Raw genomic sequence first — 27,218 nt, 5'->3', positions numbered from 1 at the left:
TACCCACATGAAGAACAACAAAACAGCGGGGGCTGATTGATTGCGGTTTGAGCTGTTCAAATATGACGGAGAACAACTGATAAAGAGCATTCATCAGCTTGTTTGTAGAATATGGTCGACGAAACCATGCCCACCGATTAGACTTTAAATGTGCTCTGCCCAATCTACAAAAAGGAGATCCCACAATACGCCATCGCGTACAAGTTTCTATCGAGCGTATTGTGTGAAAGATTAAAGCCCACCGTCAACAAACTAATTGAATCTTATCTGTGCGACTTTAGACCTGGACAATTTACAATCGGCCAGATATTCTCTACACGCCAAATCTTGAAAAATATCCCTGAAATAAAGATTCTCAAACCCCACGTCTTCGTAAATTTTTAAGACCGCCTTCGACATCCCGAAAAGGAACTACTTCTGTGCCGCCATGTGTGAACTGGGTGTCCTCGTAAAGGTATCGGGAAGGATCTCTCTGAGCCGTTCGATACAAAACGTGCTTTCAGACAAGGCGACTCCTATAGTGCAACTTCTTCAATCTGCTGATGGAGAGAATAATGCGAGCTCCAGATCTAAACAGCGAGAGATGCTGGTGTATGCCGATGATATTTATATCAATGGCCACAATACCGCCCCGTTAGTTCTGCTTTTTCCTGTAATCAAGCAAACAGTCGTCGTATTTTCGACTTGGATCCCACGTCACTGTTGACAGTCATAACTTCGAAGTCGTAGATATTTTCGTCTATCTTGGAAGCAGCTTCACAACCAAGAACAACATCTTAGGCAGAATAACTCTTGGCAACAGATGCTGTTTCGGAATCAGAAGTTAATTGCGAAGTAAAGCCCTCTCTGGACAAACAAAGACCAATCTTTACAATTCCCTCATCATCTCAGTTTTGGTATATGATGCAGAGGCATGGACGATGATAATATTTAATGTTACGAGTTTTTGAAAGAAAAGTTCTGTGAAAGACTTATGGTCATTTGCACATTGGTCTCTACGAGATATACTACAATATTGACATATCCACTACGCTGACTAGATCATGTCGTCCGAATGGACGAAAACACTCCAGTTCTGAAAGTATTTGATGCAGCTCTCCCGCCTCCACTCCTTTGGAAAGACCGGGTGGCGAAGGACATGGTCACAATTCCAATCTTCAATTGGTGTCAAAGAGTGAAAATGAAGAACGACTGGCGCGCTGTTGTAAGCTCGGCAATAACCGCATAAGTGGTGTCTACGCCAATAAAGAAGAAGATAGAGCTAAAAATCTGAATACTGTCATTATTTACAAATATTTGTTTATGCCAAGAAAGTTGGAAAGGTGGTTTCTTCCACCCTGTAAAAAATTAAATTTTCTTTGTATCTGTAACTTTGTAAATTCCGACGTCGTTTTATTTCAGATGGAAATTGCGAAGTGTGATATTGTGACTTACTCCTTACGTTGTTCTTCAAAGGAGTTCTTCAAATATTTTATAAAATATACTCAAATATATTTTTGTATTTAAAATATTCTCAAAACGATATTAGTTTTTTAAACTAAACTAAACTTTTTAAAATGCTGTCTTCATACCAAAATTCGGTAGATCTAAGGACTACCCTACTATACATGCATTTAATATTTTTCAACAGCTGTGACCCATCAATGGTTGGCTGCAAGAAGCCGCCACCGAGTGATGATTTGTTTATAATATTTCATGTTGTTTTTACTGAAAAACTATCTGGCGCATGCCAGATATATGTAGGCAGATATGTACATATATGTGTTTGTTTTAAAATACCAATTTTATTTCGCCGAAGGCAAACTGAAAATGCAGCAGTTGAGCGGATAAAAATGTCAAACTTTTGCGTGCTTTGCTTTGTTGTCCGCTGAAGTTGAGTTGCACACATATAAACAAACAAATATGCTGTACGCATACATATATACACACTTACATACACACATATGAACATTTTTGGCAGTGTGTTTTGATGTCAAATTTATTAATTTATTTTGAAAACTATTTTAGTTTGACAGAAAATATGAAACAATATTGACATCTGTCAGAACAAAGCTTAAATTCGTTTTTAACTGGCTTTATGTAGGAAATAAGTTTAGAATGTGGGATATTAAAACAAAAACAAAAAAATAATAGCGACTTACCTTTATCATCGCCGTTGCGTGCTGACAATTTATTGATCTGTTTCAATTCGGTCAGCGAAAGCTCCACAGCATCGGCGTGTAGTTGTAGGTTGTTCTTGGACTGTAAGGGGATTGAGGGTAAAACAAATAATTTAAATAATAAAAAAAAATGGAATTTAAAATTATTATCGAATTGCAATAAAAGATTTAAAGAACTATCAAAATTTAAAAATAAAATTTAAGAACATTAGGTTATTCCTTAAATATCATATGCCAAATATTTGTTTTTTAGCAACTGGATACATAACCGATATATAACAAAACAAGCATTAGGGACCTATACCATTTAACAAAAACAATTATCCAAAAATATGCAATTTTTTAACCTAATATATAATATTAAATAATTAATGAAAGCAAAATTTATAAATATTACTATGTATGACTATATCGAAATGAGGGTTCAGGTTTAAGAGATATGCTATTAATATTACATTTCATATTTAAGTGTCACCCTTATATAGCTAGACATCTCTGTATTGCCAAAGATGCATCAAACTATTAATTTCTGTTATACATTTGCTACTGTTTGGATAAAATTATTTCTAAGTTGTTTTAAAAGCATTATGTAAACGGAAAAAAGGTGTTTGAAGTGAGAATAAGGGTTCCCACTCCATTTATAACAAAAACTATTTTTAAAACCTTAGAATAAATGCCTTTGATAAAATCTACTTTAGCAAACTTTTTTCAGAAATATTTTTTGAGCAGTTGAGAGTTGCCACTTAATTTTAAGTTAAAATTTAGATTAAAATAAAATGAAATTGAAATTTTATTACACTGTCCGTGTACAAAAGTTCAACTTATTCAGAAATATTTTTTAAGAGAGTTGCCACTTTATTTTAAGAAAAAATGTATGTACATATATTAATAATCTCTAAGTAAAAATTTGTAATATTATAAAATAAAAGTGAAAACTTTATAAAAGTATCTGTGTACAAAATTTCAAATTTTTTCAGATATATTTTTTAGAGTGAGTTGCCACCTAATATTAAGTGAAATTTTAGATTAAAATAAAAGTGAAAATTTTATAACACAAAATTTCAAATTTTTTTGGAAATCTTTTTTGAGAGAGTTGCCACCTAATTTTAGGTAAAAATTTAGATTAAAATAAAATTAAATTTTAATTTTATTACACTATCCTTGTGCAGAATTTCAACTTTTTTCAGAAATATTTTTGGAGAGAGTTGCCATCTCATTTTAATTAAAAATCTAGATTTTAATAAAAGTGAAGATTTTGTAACACTGTCGGTATGCAAAATTTAATATTTTTTCGGAAATATTTTTAGAGAGTTGCCACCCTTATACAAAATTGATTAGCCTAAGCAATGTAATTATGCATTGTTGCTTTAAAATGCGGTTAAATATGGGGTTGCCATCTCCATAAAAATTAAAAATATATAATTTTTCCAAATTCCTATCACATGAATATTTTCCATAATTTCTATTATAATTGATTTGAGTGTTATTAAATATTTTGAATTCGGAAGCGAAAAAATATTTTAATACATATGTTTGTATATGTTGTTACATAAATAAATCTCACCTTTTCAATATCAGCCATCATAGTAGCAGTCACCTTAGGACGCTCCTCACTTTTGCCAATTTTGTTCACGATCAATTTCAAGTCGTCGCGACGATCCTAAAGTGATTTAGAGATAGAGATTGATTATGAGAAATTCTTATTTGAGCAAATGAATTTATATGTATGTGTATTAGAGCGGGTCAATTTTTTTACTATCAAATCGCGCATGCCGAAAATGTTCTACGGATCTTTCTGATTAACTTTGCCAAAAAGACTATAAACCCGGTTTCGAGCAGACTTTTTTAATTCGAAGTTTAAAAAAATCTGAATAATTGGTTATATGGCAGATATAAGATATAGTACTTCAATCTTGCCCATTCCGACAAATGATCAATACAATATCAAAGTGCGCTTATATAATAAATGTCATTGAAATATCTCAAAAACTGACGAACAAATTTTTATGATCCATAAAAACACTCGAATTAAAAATCGCTAGCTAGAAACCGGTTTTAGATCCTTTTTTTAAGTCACGTGATATCTCGGTTTTTTGTCTCCCTGCAAATCGATCCGCTCTACTATGTGTTCATATATGTTTCTATGAATATACGTGTTTTGCAAATTAATTGAAACTTCAACTCAGCGAAACTATTTTTTTTTTGAAATACAAGGATAACAACAGGAATATGTGTAAGCCGGAAGAAAGCTCCAACCAATCAAATATTCTGATTAATTTTTTTGCTTTCCCTTGTGTTTAAATTTCAAGCTCCTGTTTAATATATGCAATGAAATTGTCTGTGTATGTGTTGGTTGTTCTTGGCTTGAGTCGGAACTGACAATTTGCGTCAACCAGCAGAACTGCATTTTTGTGCTGAGCGAATTGTTGCTTTTTATATATTTCTTTATATTTTTATTATTATTTATTTTAAGCTTGTAATTTTTTTGTGAATTAATTTATTTTAAAAATTGATTTCACCAACTCCATCTCTTTTTTTAAGTGACGGCCGCGAAATTTTATATTCCATTTTGGTCTTATTTCTTACTGTATTTTTAAGACATTATTACGGCTTTCATATTTTACCATACAATTTCACTTCACTTCTAGAAAAAAAAAAACAAATTTAATTACCTTTTTTATTTTTATTTTTATTTTTGCTCCCTATGCCTAAGTTCTTTTGTCGTGTAAAAATAAATTAAGAAAAAACTTGAACTCAGAGAATAAGGAATTAACTCAAAAAGTTGGCAAACCCTTCGCTATTGAAACACAGCTTTTTTAGGAACACTTTTGATAAACAATCATAAAGTGACTAAGAGCAGAAATAAGTTAGGTTGTTATGCAGAACCCTCCAACAGAGAATATAAGACAAAATTAAATATGGCAGTTCTGAGCTATTCAGCAAGTTGCGGTATGAGAGTAAAAAATTATAAAAAATTAGAGATTCTTACAGGAATCCCCTAGTTTAAAAACTTCCATGTATATTTGATGCACACCCTCAAAAAGAAAGAAAAACGATATTGATGAAAAGACGGTAATAACATTTCAACTACATATGTAAGTTTCATTGGTACTAAAAAGAGTTTTATATATAGATTTATGAAAGAACGCAAATCACTATTTCTAAAGAGAAATTCATTCCACTTTTAGTAAGCGAGTACTTAAAGACACAGGAAACATCTTATTTGTACAAAAATATACACTTAATTGGTTGAACTTTAAAACACAGATCATGTGAGTGATTCCAAGATCTTCTCGGTGTCTTTGTGTTCATTTTTTGTTAGGTTCCATACCCTACCGTCAAAAAACTACTTCACTGCATTTCAGGTCAATCGTCAAGCATGTTTATTGCTTTAAGTCAAAATTTTTGATATTGGTAATCTGCGCCAACTACCGTGAGATAAGCCTCCTCAACATCGCCGATAAGGTTCTATCGAGAGTACTGTGTGAAAGATTAGAGGACCCGTCAACAAACTGATTGGATCTTATCAGTGTGGCTTTAGGTCTGGATCATCAACAACTGATCAGATGGAAAAGACCCGTGAAAAAAGAAAAACCACAGTAAGACCGCCAAAAATGAAGGTAATGCTCATTGCATTTTCCGATATTCGTGATTTGGTGCATCATGAATTTGTTCCGGAAGGACAAACGGTCAATTAGGAGTTCTGTTTGGCCGTATTGAGGCGTTTGCGTGTAATGTACTATCGCATTGAGCTACAATTATTACCGAATCTAAAGCCAAAAACAAAAAAACACAATGAATACTAGCGATCAATCATCATATTCACCAGATAAGGCTTCGTGGGATTTTTCTTGTTCCCCAATTTGACAAAATAATTATTGGTGAATAATTAAATATTTTGAGTTTTATTTACAATAATCAGGTACTTTTGTATATGCCAGTATGTATGCAGCAAATATTTAAAAGTTTTTAGGAAAACCAAAAGAAATTATACTTATACGAAAAACTTGGATTCACTGTACGTTCACCAAGTCTTCCGAATTAATTTCATCCCTAATTATTCTTTATTTTTTATTTTTTTGTTATTTAATTCTTTTATTATTTTTAACTACACATTTAATTTAGGGATATTTTTTTTTTGTATAAACTGCACATTGTGTCTTTTTTATAAAGATTTATCTGAATATTTTACAATTTTCAAATTTTTTCTTCTACGATTTTCATCACTTCTTGCTATATACTATTCAACCAATATTTTTTTCATTATAAAAAAATTTTAATTATAAATATATGTGTATTATTTGTTTTTTTTTTTTGTGGTTCTCTTTCAAAGAGAACAAAAATTTGGATTTTTTTTTTTTGTTTTAACAGCGAAGCTATTATTTGCAACATTAATATTGAAGCGTCTTGCAAAAACAACTAAATATTTGTTCATGTTTTTATTTTTGTTATTTTTATTATTTATTTTTATTATATTTGTAATTTATATTTCCACTTTTTTAGCATTTATGTTTTTGTTTTTATAAATACAACGTTTTTTAAAACCGTTTGTAATAAAAAATATTTGATGCAGCTTTTATTTTTGTTATTGTGAATTTTCGCTTTAAATTCGCATTGACTTTTTTATTTCAGAATTTTAAAATAGGCTTCAAAAATAATAAATCAATTATAAATATCTGAGTATTTTAAAATTGTTCGGCCTCATGAGCTCTTTAATCACACACACAAACACGCAACATAAAATTTATATTACTGCCACAACACTGTTGCACTTTCTGCGAGTTCTTCGCGCGGTAAAATAAGCGGTTTGCACCACAAAACGTCTTTTGTTTACACTCCGGCACAAGTAGCACGATGATGCAACAGTTTGTTGCAACAGCACGCCTCACTGTCTCCGTGGCAATCAGACTTTTTCAACGAAATCGATGTTTTCTAGTGAAAATATCGCGCCGCACTGAGTGCAGTCGGCTAAAAAGCGGTCCTCACGCCGCTCACCATCGATCAAATGAGGAGAGTCCGCGGCACGTACAGGAAACCGCTTGGGAGCGCCAAGACTTGCGTCCGTTTGACTTTATAAACATTTTCATTTTCACTTTGCCACTCTCAAATTTGTGGATCAAAAGGTAATAAAGCAACCAAAACTGAGATGGCCACTAAGAAAATCGATAAACAAACCGAAAATAAATAAATAATCAAGAGTTGTAACAGCGACAACAACAGCAAATGAAACAGCGTGTTGCCGCACTATGCGCTCCAAATTATTTTTTTACGTTTTGTTGTTGTTTAGTATATAATTAGCCGCATTTCGTTCGTCGCGGCACACCACCGCCACTTTGGGGGCTATTTTTGGCGCACCCACCGCAGCCACTTGGCTCGCTCGCCGTCGACTGGCGCACGACCGCCCGCTTTGGGTGACTTAGTGAAAAATTTGGCAGCATTTGACATTCAAAGAGTCCGTCCGTAAGTAGTGCGAGATAAAATCGCCATAATATTTAATATGCCAAAAATGTATTAGAATACATTAGAAATGCTTGAGGAATGCACACAAACGTTCATACTCAGCCATACCCCATAGTAAATTCAACTGTTACAGACGAGGTCAAAGTATATTATAACGAGTTAGTTAGTTGTTTAAAGAAGTAAAATTATCATAACATATGAAAAAAAACTGTTCTGCAGTCTCTATACCGGCTTTATATTTAGCTCAGCGATTCTAGAAAATATCTCTGTGGAGCAAAAATAAGTTTATGTAAATATTAACAGCGCTTTAAGATCGAAGTACCTCGTATTTTATGGAAAACTTTTATATGGATTTTGTCTGCTGTATAAGAACGCAAGAACGGAGGATTAATCCAGAACAGACTAACAAGATTTTCTGGTGAATTTCTGGTGAATAATTCAATTGATGATTCCTATCATGCCGGCAACCCTTAAATGCCGAACATTTGGGAACCACCAAGGTTATTGATTAATACTTAAATTATGAGTTTGCTTCAGTGCGACCAAAATTGAGAACCTTCTCTCCTCCATATAATAATCACTGATTAAAGCGAAGATAGCTGATATTCAGCCCTTACCTCACACATTATTTAGATAAGCTCACTAAAGTCAATTCCAATGCTTGAATCAAGCTGTGTGTCCCGTAGAGGTTCGTATAAATGTACCCCGAAACCATTACAAAAGTCTAATCTTTACTAATAGAATGGTGATTCTAGTTTATCTAACTAAATTTCTAAAGAGATGGACTAAATCCAAGTTCTGGGTCACATTGAGTGAATTTTAGAGAAATGGGCAGAGTAAGGTGACAAAGACGTTCCAAGTCGACCCTTAGTAAAATCAATGTCGACGATTTCGTCGTTTGCAGAGCTTTATTTACACAAATATTTTGGATTACCATACGAAGCCTTTTTAAACCATTATTTTAAACAAAAATCGAAAAGATTCGGACTTTCATATCAAGTGAATAGTAACTTGTACAATAATCGGGGCTGTGGCACCTACTGAAGTGTTTCGTTCAAAAAATCATCTATAATAGTCGCCGAAAGCTCAGTTTTCTCTTTATTGACAGATATAGACTTAAGGGAAGCTTTTCTTGCCATTGCATACTTACATTTGGGAAATTATTTGATCTTCTCATAGCAGATAATATCGCAGACAACACAGTCAACGAGTACTCACCTGTTTGATGAGACCCACCCCCCGACAGAGAAGCAGGTTGATGAAAGAGTTATTCGAAAGAGTCGAGATAATACTGATAAATGTCGTTGAATTCTCCGATTAAAAAAGATCATTAAAGATTCCATAGGTTACACATTTTGATAATACTGGGTTGATAATGCCTTGTTAATATATTTGCTTTTATTAGTCACATTCTAAGCTAATCCACTTATTGCTAAAATTACATTCTTAATCCAGCCAAAATAACCTCTGATTTCGCACCTACCAGCAATCATCTGATTAATGTTCGGCAATTAATCAAAACAAAAAAGTACCGTAAGCTAAGTGGTGGCGCTTTTCATTCATGCTACGAAATCACCATCGTCGTCACGCTTAAATAGCTGACTTTACGCCCAAATCGGAAGGCACGCATTTTGGCACTAAATCAGCGCTTCTAATGAAATATTTTCTTTGTAGAGAGTCGCCAAAAAAAAGCAGAAATACATAAAAATAAAAAAGTGACAGCTCGGTTGGCAACTGCTGCAGCAAGAAGTGCTGAGTGTGTGACTGCAACTCTTTGGGTAGCGAGTTCGATTCTCAGTAATGGGAAAGTTGAAAAATATTTAGAGAAGAGGATAAGCGAGGAGAAATTTTAGCAAAAGTGTAAATTCGTAAGCGTCTAAAATTTACTTTCGAATGCAAGTCTGATCTTTTGAATTGGGTAAACTACTTGCAAATTATGTCGATAACCGAATTTTCAATTGATATCTAATGATAAGAAGACTTCTAAGAAAGTCGAAAATCAGAACATGCTTCCACTTAGTGTCATAAACGCCCAGATGGTTCGTTTCCTAAATCAAAAACCACCCTCTAAAAGGACAATCCTGGTAGAGTTAGATTTGTCAAAAGTTTTTGACACAGTTAATATTACAACTCTACTAGAAGACATCGAAAGGTGAAGCGGTTGACCTTGAACTATCTGATGAATCATCCGCATTGTTTCGAGTACAAAATTCAAAGTTCAGAAGAATTTAACAGGAGGTTCCACAGATGGTGACCTCTCCCCGCTAGTCCTTAATTTCTATATTTCGAAACTTCTTCAATTTCCTCATGCACAAATGGTTTTACAATATTGTCGTCAGGCAATGTGATCTATGGCTTGTGTTCGAAAGTAAACAGCACTCTCACAGACATTTTCGCTTCTTCGCTTGAATGACCCTCACCCTTTTTCTTTCTAAATCTGAACCGACCATATTCACTAAGTGGATCTTAATATCACAGGCGATAACTTTAAATTTACGACTGTTAACAAACCTAAGATATTACGTGTTAGATTTGACAACCTCCTCAGACGACCGCGAATTTTACGAAAGTGCAGTTTCAACAAAATCTTTCACTCACTAGCCGGCAGCTCCTGGGGACAGGATAAGGAAGCGTTGTTGGCAACATACATATAAGACAATCGGCCAGCCAGTCATTCACTACCGATATGGGAATCGCAGACAAAGAAGCTTCAGACGGGTCAAACTATTGCACTGTGTACAATTACAGGATGTCTTCAATCGAACCCTCACATAGTGAGATCGCCAGTTGCCAATAAGGGAACACAATTCCTATCCAAGCTGTTTCTGCTGGGATGTTGTCGTATCGAACTCCGCTCATCTAACATCTTTTTCCCCATGGTCCAACCCCGTCGGAAACGGAATGTTTCTCGAGCTTACTGATGACCAACCAACCTGAACCTTACAACAATCACTCTCAAAAGGCGAAAGTATAACAAGCCTGTTTGCAAGCAAGATGTGATTTCTTTGGGAATTTTTTGGTTAGAAATCTGCACATAGAGTATTACAGTCTTGGCATATCAAACAGAGCCTTAAAGGAAGCCATGACTTTGAAAGCAAAATTATTCGCAAAAATGTATAAAGAGTTATTTCCGGACCCATGGAAAGTCTAGGGATTGGTTCTACTTCCCAAATCATAAAAGTCAGGCGATCATTATTCGATACTAATGAAAGCACCAAGAGCTACTCCATTTCGAGTGGAGTACAGCAAGACACGGTTCTAAGTCGCCTTCTATGGAACCTAATGTTAAGAAAACACCAACGAAAAGCATTATTGCTTGGCTAAACACTTAGATCACCTCAATAAGTTTAGAACTGGCTGAAGAAAGAAGTCTTGCTCATAAGAACTAGAAAAGCGGAGGAAAGTATATCTCTCACGGTAGGGGAGTGTGAGATTCATTCCCAACGACAACTAAAGTATCTGATAGTAATGAGAGACTCAAAGCTCAAATTTAAGGATCACCTGGAATACGTTGCAGATAAAGCAAATAAAATCCTAAACGCTTTATCAAGAATGATGGCAAATAAAACCTGCGTGCGTTCCAGCTGGCGATTCTTACTCGCAAAGGAAATGAGATCGCTTGTGTTATATCCGGCTCCAATTTGGATCCAGGCGTTAGGCATTAAAGCATATTCCAGACAAATAAGCCTAGTATACAGGCTGTCGGCAGGAATACTTATCAGTACTTTCCGAACGATATCAAGTAACGCTACTGAAGTAAAAGTAAAAGCTAAATGATGCCCGTTGACATCGGGTAACGAATATATAATATATTATATATAAGTTATCAGAGCCGTCTATATTATCCAAAATAGAAAAGAGAGTGAAAAGCTTAACAACATGACAGCAGCGGTGGCAAACCTCCCTCAAAGGACTGAATGTCTTAAATTTAACAGATTATTTGTTTGAAGCTCGATCCCAGGTAATGGTGAGATCAAAACTGCTGAAAAAATCATACTTTGCAGGCAACTGAAATGTCCAGGTATTTTTATTGTCGAAGACTTATGTTTTACTGAAGAGAGACCGGGTCAAATCTAAGAAATCTTCGGTTCAAGTGATTGCCCTTCTAAATGGACGAAATCTTTACTTCACACACCTTCAGCACCATAAAGCAAATATTTCTGCGAAGCGCGCGATAAAAATCTCCATTTATAATTTTTTTCAGCATGCAATTTGATACTGAAAAAGTCCACATGAAGTTTAATGAGAAGTAGTAAACAATTTGGTCACAAATGTTCCATAGACATACTCGTGCAGTCATATCATAAAACAACAAGTGGCGTGTAACCGAGAAAGTCGCATTTAGTTCTCTCACTCGACGCCTTCTCCACAAAGTCTGCCTATTTGACACCTCTTTTAGAGTAGATACTCAAATTAAAGAGCTATCCGTAAAATGCAGTTGGAATGCGGAACCGCAAGCGTTGCTCTGCATGTGGCACGCGCCACACAAAAAAGCATACTCATAAAATATATTTATATATGCTTTTGTGTGTGTGTGTTTGCGCGCTGCACTTTGAAACGCATGCAAGTATCCACTATTCAAATTTACGATACTCTCCATTTCAAAAAATTTAAATTATTATGCTAACAGTTTGAAAGCTACCGTGTGCATGCAATTGTGTACTTACGCTAATCTCCTCTAGGCGGCGCTGTAGCGCCTCAATGGATGCTTTATCGTACGGCTTTTCAATCAGATCATTTATCCGTTTGAGACCTTTAGTGACGAGTTCCTCCAAGTCGATGTTCAGCTTTTCGAGTGTGGAGCGCGGACTGGGCGTATTGCTGCCGTCGATCGGTTGTGGCACACCGGGTACCTTGGATCTGAAAATTGTAGGTTTCGTGTGATTTATTAGTTAGTAGAGTTAATTATAAAAATTAATTTTCAAATTTTCACAATTTTTAATCAAGAAATTAAAACGATCAAATTTTCTAGAGATAGTCAAAAATAGATGAATCATATTTATAAAAAATAATAGTTTTAATAATTCTTAATAACAGTAATACGAGGGAATGTACATACAAACATACATATGTATACTGTTTAAATAAAAAAAAACTTTAATTTTACAAAAGCAGATCACATTAGCCGATAGAATAACATTTTTTCACACTTTACCAAAAAGTCTCCAAAAAGTGGAGATATTTTTTGCATCATTTTTAAATGAGAAATGCGGCGGAAATAAGTTTTAACATTTGTTAACTTTCATTAAACATCTAAAGATTGTATGCTTACGATGATAAATTTTAAGACAATATGGTACTTTGTAAATTTTGGTTTTTAAGTGTTAAAATGCAATATGGTGTTTATAAAAAAAACAGCAAAATTTGTATCTGCTCACAATATTAATTCATATTAGAAAGTAGTAAGAGTCAAATTTCTTTTTCTAAAAGTCTCCAAAAGTGAAGACATGTATATAAAAGATTTAAAAGATATACCAGATAGTGATTTTGTTAACTTAAATTATCAATTTTATTAGGCATATTATTGGTTCATTATATCAAGAAGTAAATTGGTAAGAAACATTATTTTCATTCAAACTTTGAATAAGTTATGCATGCGAACTGCTTCTGAATTCATTTTCTGAACAAAACCTATATTTAAAGCATTTTATAAAAAGTCTCCAAAAAGTGGAGAAATTTTTTTTTGCATAAATACATATAAAATCTATAGCACGAATGCTCTGAATGGCATAAATTCAAATATAATCAGTATTTTCAACGAATGTTAAACTCACTTGGCTTGCTGCACTTCACGGAACTTTTCACGTAGAATGATCTGCGTTTTCATAACTAAGCGTGAAAGATTACCCTGTTTGCCGTGAGTTTCCAGGACCAAGGAATCACCTTGTGATATCAAAGTGGCGGCATCGGGCGCAATTAAAAGTTTCAAGTCCTCGATGGCGCTGTGCGGAGAAATACAGTAGTTCAAATTAATAAATTTTTTTAATAATTTACTGTGCTGTTAGAATTACAAAAACAATTAACAGTTAAGTTGAAAAAACTTACACCTCTCCCTCGTTACACTTTTCGATCTTGTCCTTGGTCGCCTCCATTTTGCGTATCATATACTTAGCCATTTTATCGAACGTTTGCACACGTTGATCCAGGGGCGCGTTGTCGCGAAAACTCAGCGGGCTGTCGGAGTAAGGGCTTTTCAAAGTGATATTCGAATCGTCCAAAGACGGAGAGGTGGGCAGAATTTTGCTTTCAAAGAAATTGGGTTTCTTAGCACCGGGTGTCTCAATGCGACTCTGAGTGAATAAATTCAAAGGAAACATATTTAAGTCAATTTAAAATGTTATGTAGAATTCAAATAAATGCTTAAATAAATTATTCCTGAAAGCCAATCTTAACAAGCCGTTTAGTTGCTAGTGTAGAAAGTGATGTAAATGTTTACCGTATCACTATCGGAATCAAATGTTGGTGTCATTTCTAGTGAGAATCTCGGTATATCCTCATCATCGGAGAAAACCAGAGGTTCCAAATCATAACCTGCCTCTTTGTCAGCACTATAAAAGCTGTTGCGCGCAGGTGAATCCAGTGCGCCCTCTGATATATCCTGAGGCTTCGCTTTCTTGGGCGATTGCTCTTCATCCAAGGCGAGCGTAAGCTGACGCCAACGCTTCGGTTGTTTCGGTGGAGAATTATTCGACGACTCTTGCTCCTTAGACGGTCGTTCGTCCTCGTCCTCTTCCGAGTCACGTAATATATCGCGCTCTTTCTCTATGCGTTTGCGCTTCTCATCGAACGAGATGCGTTGCTTCTCCACACGCAGGAATGGTGTGCTCGTGTTGAGTGGCAGCGCACCGCGCAATTCTACGTCATCCAATAGCGGTGAGAGTGGTGGTTTCGGTGACTCACAAAGCGAACGTTTGCTTTTGCTGCGTTGTATTTCTTTGCCGTCCGCGTCAACACGCATCGATGAATCGGAATCTTCAGAGAGATCGACAATTTGTACCATCTCCACATATTCGGGTACAAAAGGCTCCACACTCTCTAAAATATTTACGGTGTCTACGATCTCACCGACCTGTGGCTCGAATTCAATATTCTGTACTGACATTTTGTCGTGTGGCAAATTTCGTTCGCGCACCTCCACGACTTTGGCGTGTTGTTCACCTTTACGGCTCTTACGTTTTGGTGGCTTAGCGGGCGCGTTGTCTGACGTTTCGATTGGCGTGGCTGTCGAGATGTGAGAGAACAGCGTACTAGATTCTGCTAAACGGAATGTTTGTGGTGGCAAGACATCGGGTAAGACTTGTGTAACCATCGCCTGCTCTGCGGAGACATCCTTTGCTGGCGGCATTTCGACTGTCGTCTGCATCGGTTGAGACCGCTCATGTTTGGTCGGTGAGTCGCCAGCGTTTTGTGAGTCATTTATGCCAGGTGTACGTGCGCGGCGCTGACGTACCGTATTGCTTAATACAACAATTTCAACATCGGAGTCGGTATTTTCAAGTGCACTGGTGCTTTGTGCAGTTGTTGGTGGTGTTGGTAAGAGTGCTGCCAGCTCGGAATTTACATTAAAACGCGTTTTTAAAGCGTCCTATGGCGAATAATAATGTTTTGGTATAAGAAAAACTAAAAATTATAACTCTCCAAAAAAATTGGAAGTAGAGACTTTTGTTTGTTAACTGAACTTTTATTTGTTCTGTTTCTGTTTTAGAGCTTTTATACATAATGAAAAGTGAATATTATTTTTTTTTCAAAGTTGGAGACTTTTTAATTTAAAATTTTTACATTTAAACTCAAATTTCATAGAGAGGTTATTTATGGATTGTTCAACATTATTGCAAAGAACTGGAAACTTACAACTCTCCACTGCTATTGGAGACTTTTAAATCTTAAAGACATAACGCGTATATATATGGTTGATCAAAACAAGTGCAAAAGACTTTAAACTGAAAGTCTCCACTGTTATTGGAGACTTTTTGTAATGCTTCATTTTCATATTCTAATACATTGTAGCGAAAGTTTTAATGAATGTTATTATTTTATTCACGTTTTGATCGTTTTGGCGAAGACTTTATCTAAACTCTTTACAACTCAACTGTTGTTTTCTTTATAATTTATTGTTAATACAATTTATTGGATTGATTTCATAAATATATTTTATAGGCAACAATTTTTGCGTAGGACATTTACAATACGTTCTAAGGTGTCGTTAATAATCCCACGGCCGAAAGCTGTGTACAGTTACAACCCAAAATTTGCACCCATTACACGTTAAAGTCTACATAATTAACATTATTTCCATATTTTAAGTGAATATACAGTTAAAAGTTCTATTATACATTGAAATGACACCAACAAATGTTTCCACAGCAGCTAATTGGTGATACGGTGATTGGCTTTGAGGATGAAGGTGGTTTTTAATATTTTTTATTTTTTACACATGGTATTAGACTTTCTTCCAAGAGTTAATTTGCAATGGGATAAACTGATGAGTTATGGCTTTAATTTGTTATTGTAAATGATTTTTGGTGCTTGGTTACTGGGGAGTTTAAAATGTTTGTATATGAGTGAATATGTAGGTATATGTATATGTATGTGTACAGGTACTATGTATATACATATGTATAGTAAAAGTTTTAAATAAATGATAGCTTTTGAATTCAATATATTAAAGATATGTATATTATATGTATATGGTTAATTAAGTAATTTATTATTAAAATAATGACAAAGAGTATATAATAGATATATTTCTTAATTTTTAATGGCCGCCTTAATATCTCAGTGCTAGTGAATTGTGTATTTGTAAGTAAATATATGTATTAGGGTGTGTCAAATAAACGAATGTTTTTGTTTCGTTTGGTACTCTGAGAAACTGGTTGAAAGACAACTTTAAGAAAGGTTCTTCAAGTATGAGCTTTTAATTGTAAGTACGAAAACATTCGATTTTTTGACCCACCCTAATATGAATACCATATACATACATATATATATTTATACATATATATATATACATATAGTATATATGTATATATAAATATACCATTATGTGCATAAAAGAATTTATGTATTTTGAAAGTCCTTTAAAGTTGTATTCAAATTATTAGGTCCCAAATTGCTACATAGAAAATGTTAGAGGTTAGATGAAAGACTATCATACATTTCAACGCAACATTAATTTGCAAAATAAAATTTGAGTGTTTTTTCGGCTATAACAAAAGAACAAACTTTTCTTCTGCATAAAATAATATCTTGTTGGAAATGGTCTTCTTCATACCTGCAGCTTCTTACGAATTTGATTATTGAAATGAGGTCTGTGCAATTGATTGCCAATCATTTAAATAAAAGCTTGACATTGCTAGTGGAAAATATAGACTTCTTCAATATATAATATAATGATACAGCCATTCGTAAACTGTTTTTTGTACTACAGGAACTGAGAAAGATTCAGTTAGCCATATAGAAATGTTCCGATATTTTATTTTGAACTGTCTAGCTTTCGCAAGACCAAAATTATGAGATCTTGGAACTCATATCTACAGGCAATCAGTCAAACAAGCAAGCAGAAATCGATATTAGATATAAGCGCACCATGGTTTGTGGATTTTTGTATTGCAAAGTACCGATGTGCTATTTACCAATTGTAATTCCCGTGATATCCACCCATAGTCAGTACTTGGTGAAGGTTATTTCAACTGCATTGGCGGAGTTGTGATTTACATTTGACCTAGCATGCCAATCTAATATCTCTTATATAGAGAAAAAAACGTAGGTATATACACCTGACATACGAAGAATAATTTACTCCAAATATGACAGACGCTGCCGAGCTTTCGACAAGATTAAGCTATCACCTGAGCGAACTTAAGTTAGGTTTCGGTGCGGTTCCATGACACAGATGGAAACTACGGTATACCCACTTAGAGTTTTAACGTAGCGTTTGGTGCCAAAGACTCGACGAAGCCTTTAAGGGGTTACACGGGTTTACGGGTTTCAAAAATTGGTTTTTATTGTCATATTAAATTCTGTAACACCTTTAGAATATTTTTCTAAATTTTCAAGTTGATCGGAGTATTAGTTCCGGAGATACAGTTTTAAGAACTTGTGCGGCCGAGGCTAGCTAGGCCAAGTGCGACGGCTTTAAAGGCGTTTTTCTCGAAACAGTGTTTCTGAAGTGGGCTGGTAAGATCGGGAACTACTCAACCGATCTTTATGAAATTTTACAAAGGCATTTTAAATACAATTCTTAAAGACTTGAATGAAGAATTTTTTTTCGATTACAACTAGTTGAAAAAAATTCACTGATATTTCCTTTTTTTGGTAAAATGTCTGCCAAAAATACAATTTTCCATTTTTTTTTCTCTAAGTTCTAAGTTAAGATTTTAACTAAAACATGTATTTTTTCACTTTTGGTGATCCTGTAAGGAGTTATCCTGTCAACGCAGGCGCATCTTTTTCCGAGGAGTCACCGGTGGCGTCGCAATGGCCGAGCTTAAAATATATTTAATATTTTCCAAAAATTTCATAATTTCTTTGTCAATAGTGTATGTGTGTAACAATAAAAAATTCTAAGAAAATACCGCTTTTGCGCGAGGAAACCCCTGTAACACCTTAAGCTCAACACAAATCTGTTGTTGCGCCTAATTTCGATTCCAGCCATTTTTTTACGGTTAAACAAAGTTATGAATAAAAATTTGTCAGTTATAGTAGCCGAGATGTCATTAACCGTTCCCATGAAAATCGGTTCTAGGTAACCAGCATGGATCCGATGGAGGATTGTCAATTCGGCAGCATTTTCAAAATTAGTTGAGGAATGTTTTCTGCTGGTACAACAACAGCAATATGTTATATTGTATATGTTTTCGAACCGCATCGTGTCAAACTCCCTAACTTCGGCAAGATGAACTTTGCTGAGCATGGAACTCCAACGATCTGCTCTCGTTCAACAGAATTTCAATGCCACGATAGTGTTGGTTGTTAACTAACGCTACCCGAGTTGCGCGAAGACCACTTGTATGGTATTAGAATGTATGACTACAATGGAACCTCGCATCATTCTCAACTCCATATAATCGGGGCGAGAGTGTACTCATTCCACTTCAAATCTTAAAAAGACATCAAATCACATCATATTTTATATCTCTGGCTTTCAAAATCACTTTTCAGGTTGCGCTCGACTTGTGGAACAAATATCGACTACAAGCCACTGCTTTAAGATTTATTTTTAATATAGAAATAGTTAGGAGGTCTTTATTTCAATAAAACCACATATAACTACAAATTTATGAAAATTGGGTTAAAGTAGCAACAAAAAGATTTTTATATGCCAGACAAAAAATAACAAAACAAAAAATACTTATAAGCAAATCTACGGAAATACAACAAAAAGTAGCTCAATCAGTTAATGAAATTGAAATGAAATTCAATAATTATAATCATTTGTGGGTGGACAGGAGTTAAGAAGACTTATAATGAGAAATGAAAGCAGAATACAATAGAATAACATTTGAGAAGCACAATTAAGCGAAGATATAGTAAATATATGTAGGATTTTGTAATGCTAAAGCTAAACCGTGCCAAGGACATGCATACCCAATAACAGTGGTACTATAATACAGCTAGGATTAACAGTTAAGCCCATAAGATGAGCCAGCGGATAAGAGTGGATGAAGGAATGAGTTGAGATTTAATGAATAAGTAAAAGATGAGATGAAATGGAACAGCGAGTAAAGACAAAAGCACGCACCACAAGCAGTGCAAGTAGCGGGACCACATATGTTTTTACACAAATAAAATATTAGCAGGATTTGTCAAAGGATGAGCAGAAGGAGAACGCAGCTACAAATGTACAAACAATAGCAAAGTGTTCAAATAGTGCGTGTAAATAAAGAGAAGTGCGTAAATTTTCATTCTGTGGCTGTGCAGTTGTAATTACGTATAATTAATTACTTACCACGACAATTGCGATTACTTGTTGTTGCAACTTTTCTATATCCGGATTCGAGGGTGTGTTTATTTGCTTCAACTCGTGCTCCATGGCTCTGTATGGACAAAAGTAATAAATTGTACAATAAGAACGTAGAAGAGAGAAAGAGAGCGTAAAACGCGGCAACAATAAATTTACTTTAATGTCTCCGGCGATATATTGTCCAAGTTCTGCAGAGTCGACTTCATCTCGGTCAGGCGCTTAATTACATCCGCGCTGGTCAGCTTCATGTAGATCGTCTTTAGCTCGTCGATCTTCTGGCGTGTGTCTTCCATACAAGTTTGATCGCATGACTTGTTGTACTCTTCGTACAGTTCTTCACAGCGCTGTAGCAGATCCTCGAATTCCAGGAAACCCGAATTGCGATCTTGCATCTCTTGCGGTGATTCGAAACGTCTTATCAGCTGATCGGCATGTTCGAAACATTCATCCAGTTCGTGCGCCAACTTCAGCAAGGTTTCGAGGAAGGCTTTCGATTGCGTGACGTTCTCGCCGAGTGCGTTGTAGAGATGTTTTAACGCGTCGATGCGTTGACTCAACTGTTTGGGCGAACGTGTGAATTTGTCCTCGCACACCTTGCGTCCGGTCTTGATTGTGCTCTCGATCTCTGGCTTGATTTCGGAGAGCGTGCGGTAGATTTGCTAGTGAGTGGTAATGGAAAACATAAACTTGATTACAATTTGGTAAAAGGTAGTGAAATTTAATAGTATTATCCCCAATTAGAACGGCTAATGCTGGATCCCTAGAAAATATTTTTAAGAAATGTACTTCACTAAAAAAAGTAGTATTTTAGAAGATTGACAATAAAAATACTAAGGTTATACGACGTAATAGTCTTCATCGAATTTGAACAATAAGCTTTGAAGTAACATATAAGCTTTGAAGTAACATATATCTGAGGGCACAAGACTACTCCTTTGATATAAGCAAGTTACCATATAGAAATACAGGTCATTTTAATAGATAAACTTTCTTCTAACCAAGCTGAGTAAAAATTGTTTCTTCAACCGTGCAAAATGCATGAAGATAATTTGAAGAAACCCAAGAGCTGCCTGGTGCCGAAAAACGATAATATTTTACTTTTCTCCTTCTCCCTCTAAGACTTCCTTCCATCGTTCTCGTAGACGGTAACCCGTCTTTTCAACAAATACTCACCACACATTTCTGGTACTGCGCTTGAACAGTGCTGGGCCCTGCCGACGCTACGTCCAACACCAGCGTGGAATGTTCGACTGCACGCAGCTCCGCCACAGCGCGATTTAAACGGGATTCGTACGCAGGTTGCGGTGCAGTGCACTTATTTAGCTTTAGCTGACAAGACTTAAAGCGCAGTTCGGTTAGGTTAAGCTTCTCTTGCAGTCGGTTGGCGGCTTCAATCTTGCCATTACGTGTGTGCTCCGCTATGAGGTCCTCGATTTCCTTGAAACAATGCTTTTTCGTATCGAACTCTTTAACCAAACGCTGTAATAAAAATATAACGTTTAAATTGTTTTAATACGCTGAGGCAAGCTCAGCTACTACCTGAAAATCGTCTGGCAGATCCTCAATGGTAACATCGTTCTCCAGATGTTCGGTCAGTATCTCGTCGACACGTGTTAGCCAAGCCTCAAACTGTACAATACACTTCTCGGACTGCTCGGCCTCACTCACTTCTTTCTCCAGTATTTCGGTGCGTTGCTTGGCGCGTAATTGCAGCTGTGTCCAACGCTCCACAATACCATCGATTTCGGCACGTATCGAACTCGCCATAAACTCATGTTCAATTAGCTCATTGCCAATTTCTTGAATTTTCTCCAACCATTCGTCAGAGTGTGCACGCAGCACGTTTTCGAGATCCTAAAAAGTTAGCAACATAGTTAAAACACTTATAATTCGTTCGCAAAATATAGTTACATCAAGTTCCTCAATGATCTCCTCTGCGTCCGCATTCTCTGGCGTGCTGCCTATCTTATTCTCCAACCGATCCAAATAACCAGACTCGGAAACCATGAATTTTTTGAACTCGCCCAACTGTGTAGATATGTGCTCCAGTAAAGCGGTTTTTGCATATACCAGTGCCGTTACCTCGGTCCAACGTGCGCTCAGACGTGTAAATTTCTTCGGCAACTGTGTGTATTTGCCGTCCACTTCCTCACCTGTGGTCTTTAGTTCATCCATTTGCAGCAACAGCTCGCCGCCTAAGTCGTTCAACTCGCGAAAGCCCACAGACTCTCGCTCGCAGGCCTCTTTGAGTGTCTGAAACTTGCTCTTAATTTGAAACAGCTCATTGGAGTTGTTGATCTCCGAGATTTTCGTCTTCGGCGTACTTTGTTCGAGCTCATTCAGCCAAACTTCGGTCTTGGCTAAACGTTCGAGTACTTCTTCTGCTTTGTCCAGCACTTGCGTGCGTTTCAAGGCCTGCCCCTTATGCAAATCTTGCACTTTTGTAAAGAACTCGTTAAGCTCCTTGATTTGCGATAGCAAATGTTCGCGATGCGCTGGCTCCGCATCCTTTATAAGTATCTCGCTGAAATTGCGGGCGCTTATCACATCAATCTCAATCTTACGAAGTTCCATATTCAGTTGATTACTGTCTCCCACCGCGGGTTGTGCGTGCTGCTCTGGGCTTTCGATGTCGTCCGGCTTGAACTTAGACTCCAACTTACGCAACACATTCAATATAGCATTATACTCTGCGTTGAAGTGATTAAGATTCTCAATTGCCGTCGTTTGTTTGATCACGCGCTCGTTGAGCTTTTCCGGTATTTTAGCCCAGTTTTCCGCAAACTCGGTGTTCACTGCGTCTGGCCGTCTTTCGCAGACATATTCGTAGTCCGCCTTCAATTGTTCTAGCTCATCGACGAGTTCATTCAGTTGTTTCTGCTGCGCTTGCATTGGTGGCAGTTCGGTGACTATCACTTTAACACCAGACATTTTCGACATGAAATCTTCTAAGCGCAGCAACCGCTCATTGACTTCATCTACTCCACCCTTCTCTTGTATCAGTGTAATAATTGCGCGTTTCATGTCGTTCCAACTCTCGTAGAAAATACTGAAATCCTGACGCCATTCTTGCAAGTCTTCGCTCAGAGTTGCTGTGATCTCTTTAGCGTCGGCAATTTCGCCAGACAGTGATTCCATGTGACTTAAACGCTGCTCTAAGTCGGCCTTGCTCGCCGATTGCGAGTGCTGCTTATACCAATCACGCGAATCGGCTAGCACCAACTTGAAGCCAGTCAAGCTGTTGTAGAACTTTTCCTTGGCTATGATTTGCGCTGTCTCCGATTTCTGCTCAATGATATGCTTTTTGAGTGTTTCAAAGCGCTCATCAATTTGTTTGATTTGCGTGGCTTCCATTATTAAATTACGTTTGACTTCCTCCTGCTCACACACTTCGTACAGTTGCTTCAGCTCGCTGCTTAGCGCCGTGCGTTTGGCGACCTCCTTCTCGAGTGAAATTAGCATTTCGCTTTGATTACGCAAACTTTGACGATGCACACTCTGCAGGCGGTCCTCACAATCTTCTAGGAAGTTGCATGCTTCCATTATGCGACCGGTCAGCAGATAAAAATTATCTGAGCTACGCAACTTACGTTTCTTATTGCCCTCGGGTGATTCCACTACTTGATAGACGGAGTCTGGTGACGGCTGCACCACATTTATATCTTCTGCTCCTTCATTCACATCTTCATTTTCTTCACCAAATTTGATTAGCATTTGGAAATCCACCCAGCCATCCGGTCGCACCACACGACTGTCATCGTATGACGCACGATCACGCCCGAACTTGAAGCCTTTCGCCTCGATGCGGTCGGTTTGTACTTCAACAATCTGTTTAAGCGCATCCAGTCGATCCTCGAAGCTCTCTAATTGCATGAGCACACGCTCACCTTGATCGTCGCCCTCTTGCAGTGAAGCCGCCACCATCTGTCTTAAATCGATGAGGTAACGCTCCAGTTCCAACAAATCTTTGGCGCAATAGTTTAAGTCGTTCATACGCTTCGTAATGCCACCGAGATCGGTTACATCTTTGCTCTCCATTGTCTTCAAGTCTTGTTCGCGTGTATCTAGCCAGCGATAGATACATTTGTATTGCTGCAACTTCTCCATCCGCAAGTCGCTCCACTTGGACACATGCGACCAGCGTTCGCCTAGCGCTGACAACTTATCTTCAAGGTCATTGAAATTTCCCGACTCATCATTTACAATCACCACCATATTACTAAGGCTATCAACCAGCGCTTGCTGATTGCACAGATCGTCTTTCAACTGGCGCCCTTCGGCAATTTGTTCTTGCACCGCCGGCAAACTCGGTCCAATATTGGTCATATGCGAGATGCGATCTTCAATATTGGTGAGGAAAAGACGCAACTTTTCGATCTGTTGCGATTGAAATTCGGCGAGGCGTGCCAATATCTTCGACTGCACATCGAGCGCTTGCAGACGCAAAGTCTCCCAGCGTTCATTGAGCAATACCATCTGCTGACGTATTTCGTTCTGGTCTTCGGTGGTAAGACCGGAAGTCTTTTGCGATTCATTGATCAAATTCGAACCCTCTTCGAGCGCTTCGCCCACATACTGCTGATGTTCGGTGAGCTTCAGCATGAAATGCTCGTTCTCGTGAAACTGTATTTTAGCACTTTGAAAGTCAATCGATTCGGGCAGCTCACGTGAGAGTATCTGCTCATCCTCTAACAGCAGCGTAAGCACCGCTTCCAAAGCTGCTTGATAGCTCGTTATCTCGATGGATGCGTTCGTGGCTGTGCTCATGGGACGCGATTTGTCATTCGCCATGCGAAGATAATCTAACGGTTTGCTCTCATCCATGCCGATATCCATAATGCTGTGCATAGTATCGCTGCTGTACTTCGTCGACTTCACTGGATCCGAACTGCTGACCGGCGTACTGCTCAAGTCAGAGAACACCTCGTCGGCGCTGTCCAACGGCACTTCGTCGAGATCGGTGATATTTGTGTTGGTGTTGCTGCGCGTCGGTGGCAGCGCCTCCTGCGCCTTCTCGTCGAACAACACTGCCTCGCCAGCGCTATCACTGCGTTCACGGCTGCGACGCGATTCCATGGCATGATACAGACACATCACATACATTTGAATCGATTTGTTGTCCGGTTTGTGTGTGTGCACGTCCTCGGGATCGAGTAATTTCTCTATCTTAAAGTATTTGTGTGCCAAATCGAACGCGGTACGTAAACGTGCCAGCGGATGCTTTGTGAGCGCAGCGCTCAAATCGATATCCTCGAGATGCGCGTTGAGCACAATGAGAAACGCCCTACCGTCGGCCCAACTGCTGGAGAAGTCATGTAGCTGCAGCCCATATGGTTCGGTGAATTGACGCGCCCATGCCAGCAGTGATTTCTCCACGCCATTACTCGACTGACTCTTCACCAGGTTTTGGCCGTTAAACTCAAGCGCTATCAGCCAAATCAAGCCGAGCGTCAATTTCGGATTGCCAGCGACTATATCATCACTGGATATGTTCACCAACTTGACGCCATGCTCTTGTATCACTTGGATTACTTTGTTAATATTATTGATGTGATGTACGCGCATGCGACCGCGTTCCGGTTTCTGTAGCGAGGGGAGGAGAAAATTAGAAGGGACATGCATTAAAATTCATTTCATTCGAGGAAGTGAAGTGAAACTACTTAAATGGGTTTGCATAGTGGTGTGAAAGGTGAATAAAAATAAAAAGCAAGGAAATATACAAAATTAATCAACAACAACAACTTTGCAAATATATATTTTCTGCACTCAGAATTGCATAGCTGGCATCTCGAAGCTTCTCAAAGTTTTCTACGCTATTCAATTTGTTCTCCCCTCCTTCGGTCATACGTCTCCTTGCACTAACATATCAAACACTTTTCCACCTGTCACTCATTATTTATCTGTAATTTGCACACATGCAAGTCCTTGACTTTGCAATTCGTTATGGCAGCTCCTCGCCCCTTCCTATCTTCTCTCCCAAATTCTCTTATTCGATTTACATTTCCGTTTCCCCATACTCGACTGGAAAAGTGATATGCATGTCATACATACATACATACATATATGTATTTGAGGTCATGAAAGCATTTGGAGACCTTAACACACTTCTTCTTCTTCCTCACTTACATTTTGTTAATTCTAAGTATCCTTCTCTGCTACGTAAGCTGCTCGAGATATGCGAAATTAAATTTATTTTCTCATTTTCTCCTTGCATTTTGCAATTTCAAGAAAACTTATAGAATTTTTGTTACCTGCGACTAGTCGAGGGACTCTAACGGTAATAATTTCATTTGACACGTCATCCGAAATTGTGCTTCTTCTCATTTTCTTACATGCCTTAATATTTAGAAGTTAAATTGTATAAACACTAAACTCATATTAGACATCTTAGGAGATTGGGAGGGAATTTATATAGATTTGCCAAGCAACCTGACAGACGTGACATTAGTTCTTCAGTTACGATGGGAAGTCACTACGATTTTGGGATGAGAGAGAAAGGAAGATGCCAGCTTTATTAGCGCTGGGTATTTGAACTCATATTATGTTCTAAAATTATCTAGGGACATAGTCTACAATGAATTATTACATTTCGGAACTAACATAGCTTATATTGCGTTAAGAAAGCTCTCATGGATCTACTTTGAAAGTACGAGCACAATAGAACAAGTACCTGTCCCTTAGGTTCCCACACGGTGCGGCTAAATATTTTATAGGGCTCTCTTTGTTAAAGCTTTACACTTTGTATTATATACAAAAGCCTTATAGAGGAAGGTGGTTAGGAAGCATTTTGTCTCCTTCTTTTTTATTGACCGCCTTTTGCCAGACTGAGATTGAAATATCTCGGTAGACACGCTTTTAGCAAAATGGCTAGGATTGTTGTAAACCGCCTTAATAAATTTGGGAGCTCAAAACGCTTCATAGATGAGAGTCGGGGATCCATTTCAAGCAGTTTCTGGTTAATATAAAGGACAAATGCCTGTCCAAGTGAGATCCATCGATTTTGTATCAACTCCTCGATCTAACCGACGTATCCTATCTGTTCTTGTAAAGAAATACAGAACCAGATGACTTTAAAGAATACTGAAGAATTCGCATTTCTTGAATGGATGAAATACGACTGTCGGAGCAAAATCGGCGTAAAACTTAGAAACAAAATATGCGTTTCTTTATCCAACTCTGGAATCTTTTAGAACAGCGTCAAATACATAGTTCAAACTCAACAGAAGGAAATCCATTCAATTACAAAAAAAAAAGAAATAACAAAATTACTAGTTTTCCATTCTACTTTGTCAACTCTATAATTTTTGTTTTCTTTTCAGTTTAATTTCACTTCCTTTTCTACTATTTTTCATACAAAGAAGTATTATTTGATAAGATCAAATTGAAATCCTTTCACCTACCAACTGTGATTGAGTGAGTACACTGAGCAACGCCAGCAATCGATGGCCATCGCGCAGATCCTCAAACAAGTCGTTCACTGGTGTACACTGGGTCTTCAGCAGATGTGAGTTAATCCATTTGGTGAAGGTCTTCTTTTGTATGTCCTGGCGTTCATCTGCAAAAAGGAAGATAGAATGAATATGATTTGATTAAATGGAAGTGTGAAAAGTAATTAATTTATAAATACCAATACATTT

At 37.1% G+C, this 27,218-nt stretch overlaps 1 protein-coding gene across 4 annotated transcripts in view; it reads right to left on the bottom strand.

The window, feature by feature from the left end:
• LOC105228551 (dystrophin, isoforms A/C/F/G/H) overlaps window positions 1–27,218 on the bottom strand; it is a 363,859-nt gene that overhangs the window by 280,943 nt on the left and 55,698 nt on the right. For all 4 annotated transcript variants that reach the window (XM_049447467.1, XM_049447469.1, XM_049447468.1 and 1 more), the window contains exons 2-13: window positions 26,982–27,136; window positions 21,493–25,164; window positions 21,121–21,435; window positions 20,755–21,060; window positions 19,738–20,240; window positions 19,567–19,654; window positions 14,056–15,204; window positions 13,665–13,909; window positions 13,394–13,561; window positions 12,287–12,479; window positions 3,724–3,819; window positions 2,142–2,241 (exon numbers count right to left, since the gene is read on the bottom strand). In XM_049447467.1, the coding sequence (XP_049303424.1) occupies window positions 2,142–2,241; window positions 3,724–3,819; window positions 12,287–12,479; window positions 13,394–13,561; window positions 13,665–13,909; window positions 14,056–15,204; window positions 19,567–19,654; window positions 19,738–20,240; window positions 20,755–21,060; window positions 21,121–21,435; window positions 21,493–25,164; window positions 26,982–27,136 (6,990 nt within the window). The remainder of the gene's footprint in view (window positions 1–2,141; window positions 2,242–3,723; window positions 3,820–12,286; window positions 12,480–13,393; window positions 13,562–13,664; window positions 13,910–14,055; window positions 15,205–19,566; window positions 19,655–19,737; window positions 20,241–20,754; window positions 21,061–21,120; window positions 21,436–21,492; window positions 25,165–26,981; window positions 27,137–27,218) is intronic.

This window comes from Bactrocera dorsalis, chromosome 2 (genome assembly GCF_023373825.1).
Source record: "Bactrocera dorsalis isolate Fly_Bdor chromosome 2, ASM2337382v1, whole genome shotgun sequence".
NCBI classification, from domain to species: domain Eukaryota; kingdom Metazoa; phylum Arthropoda; class Insecta; order Diptera; family Tephritidae; genus Bactrocera; species Bactrocera dorsalis.
Note: the sequence above shows the minus strand (reverse complement) of the source record. Positions and strands in the feature narration are given on the sequence as shown.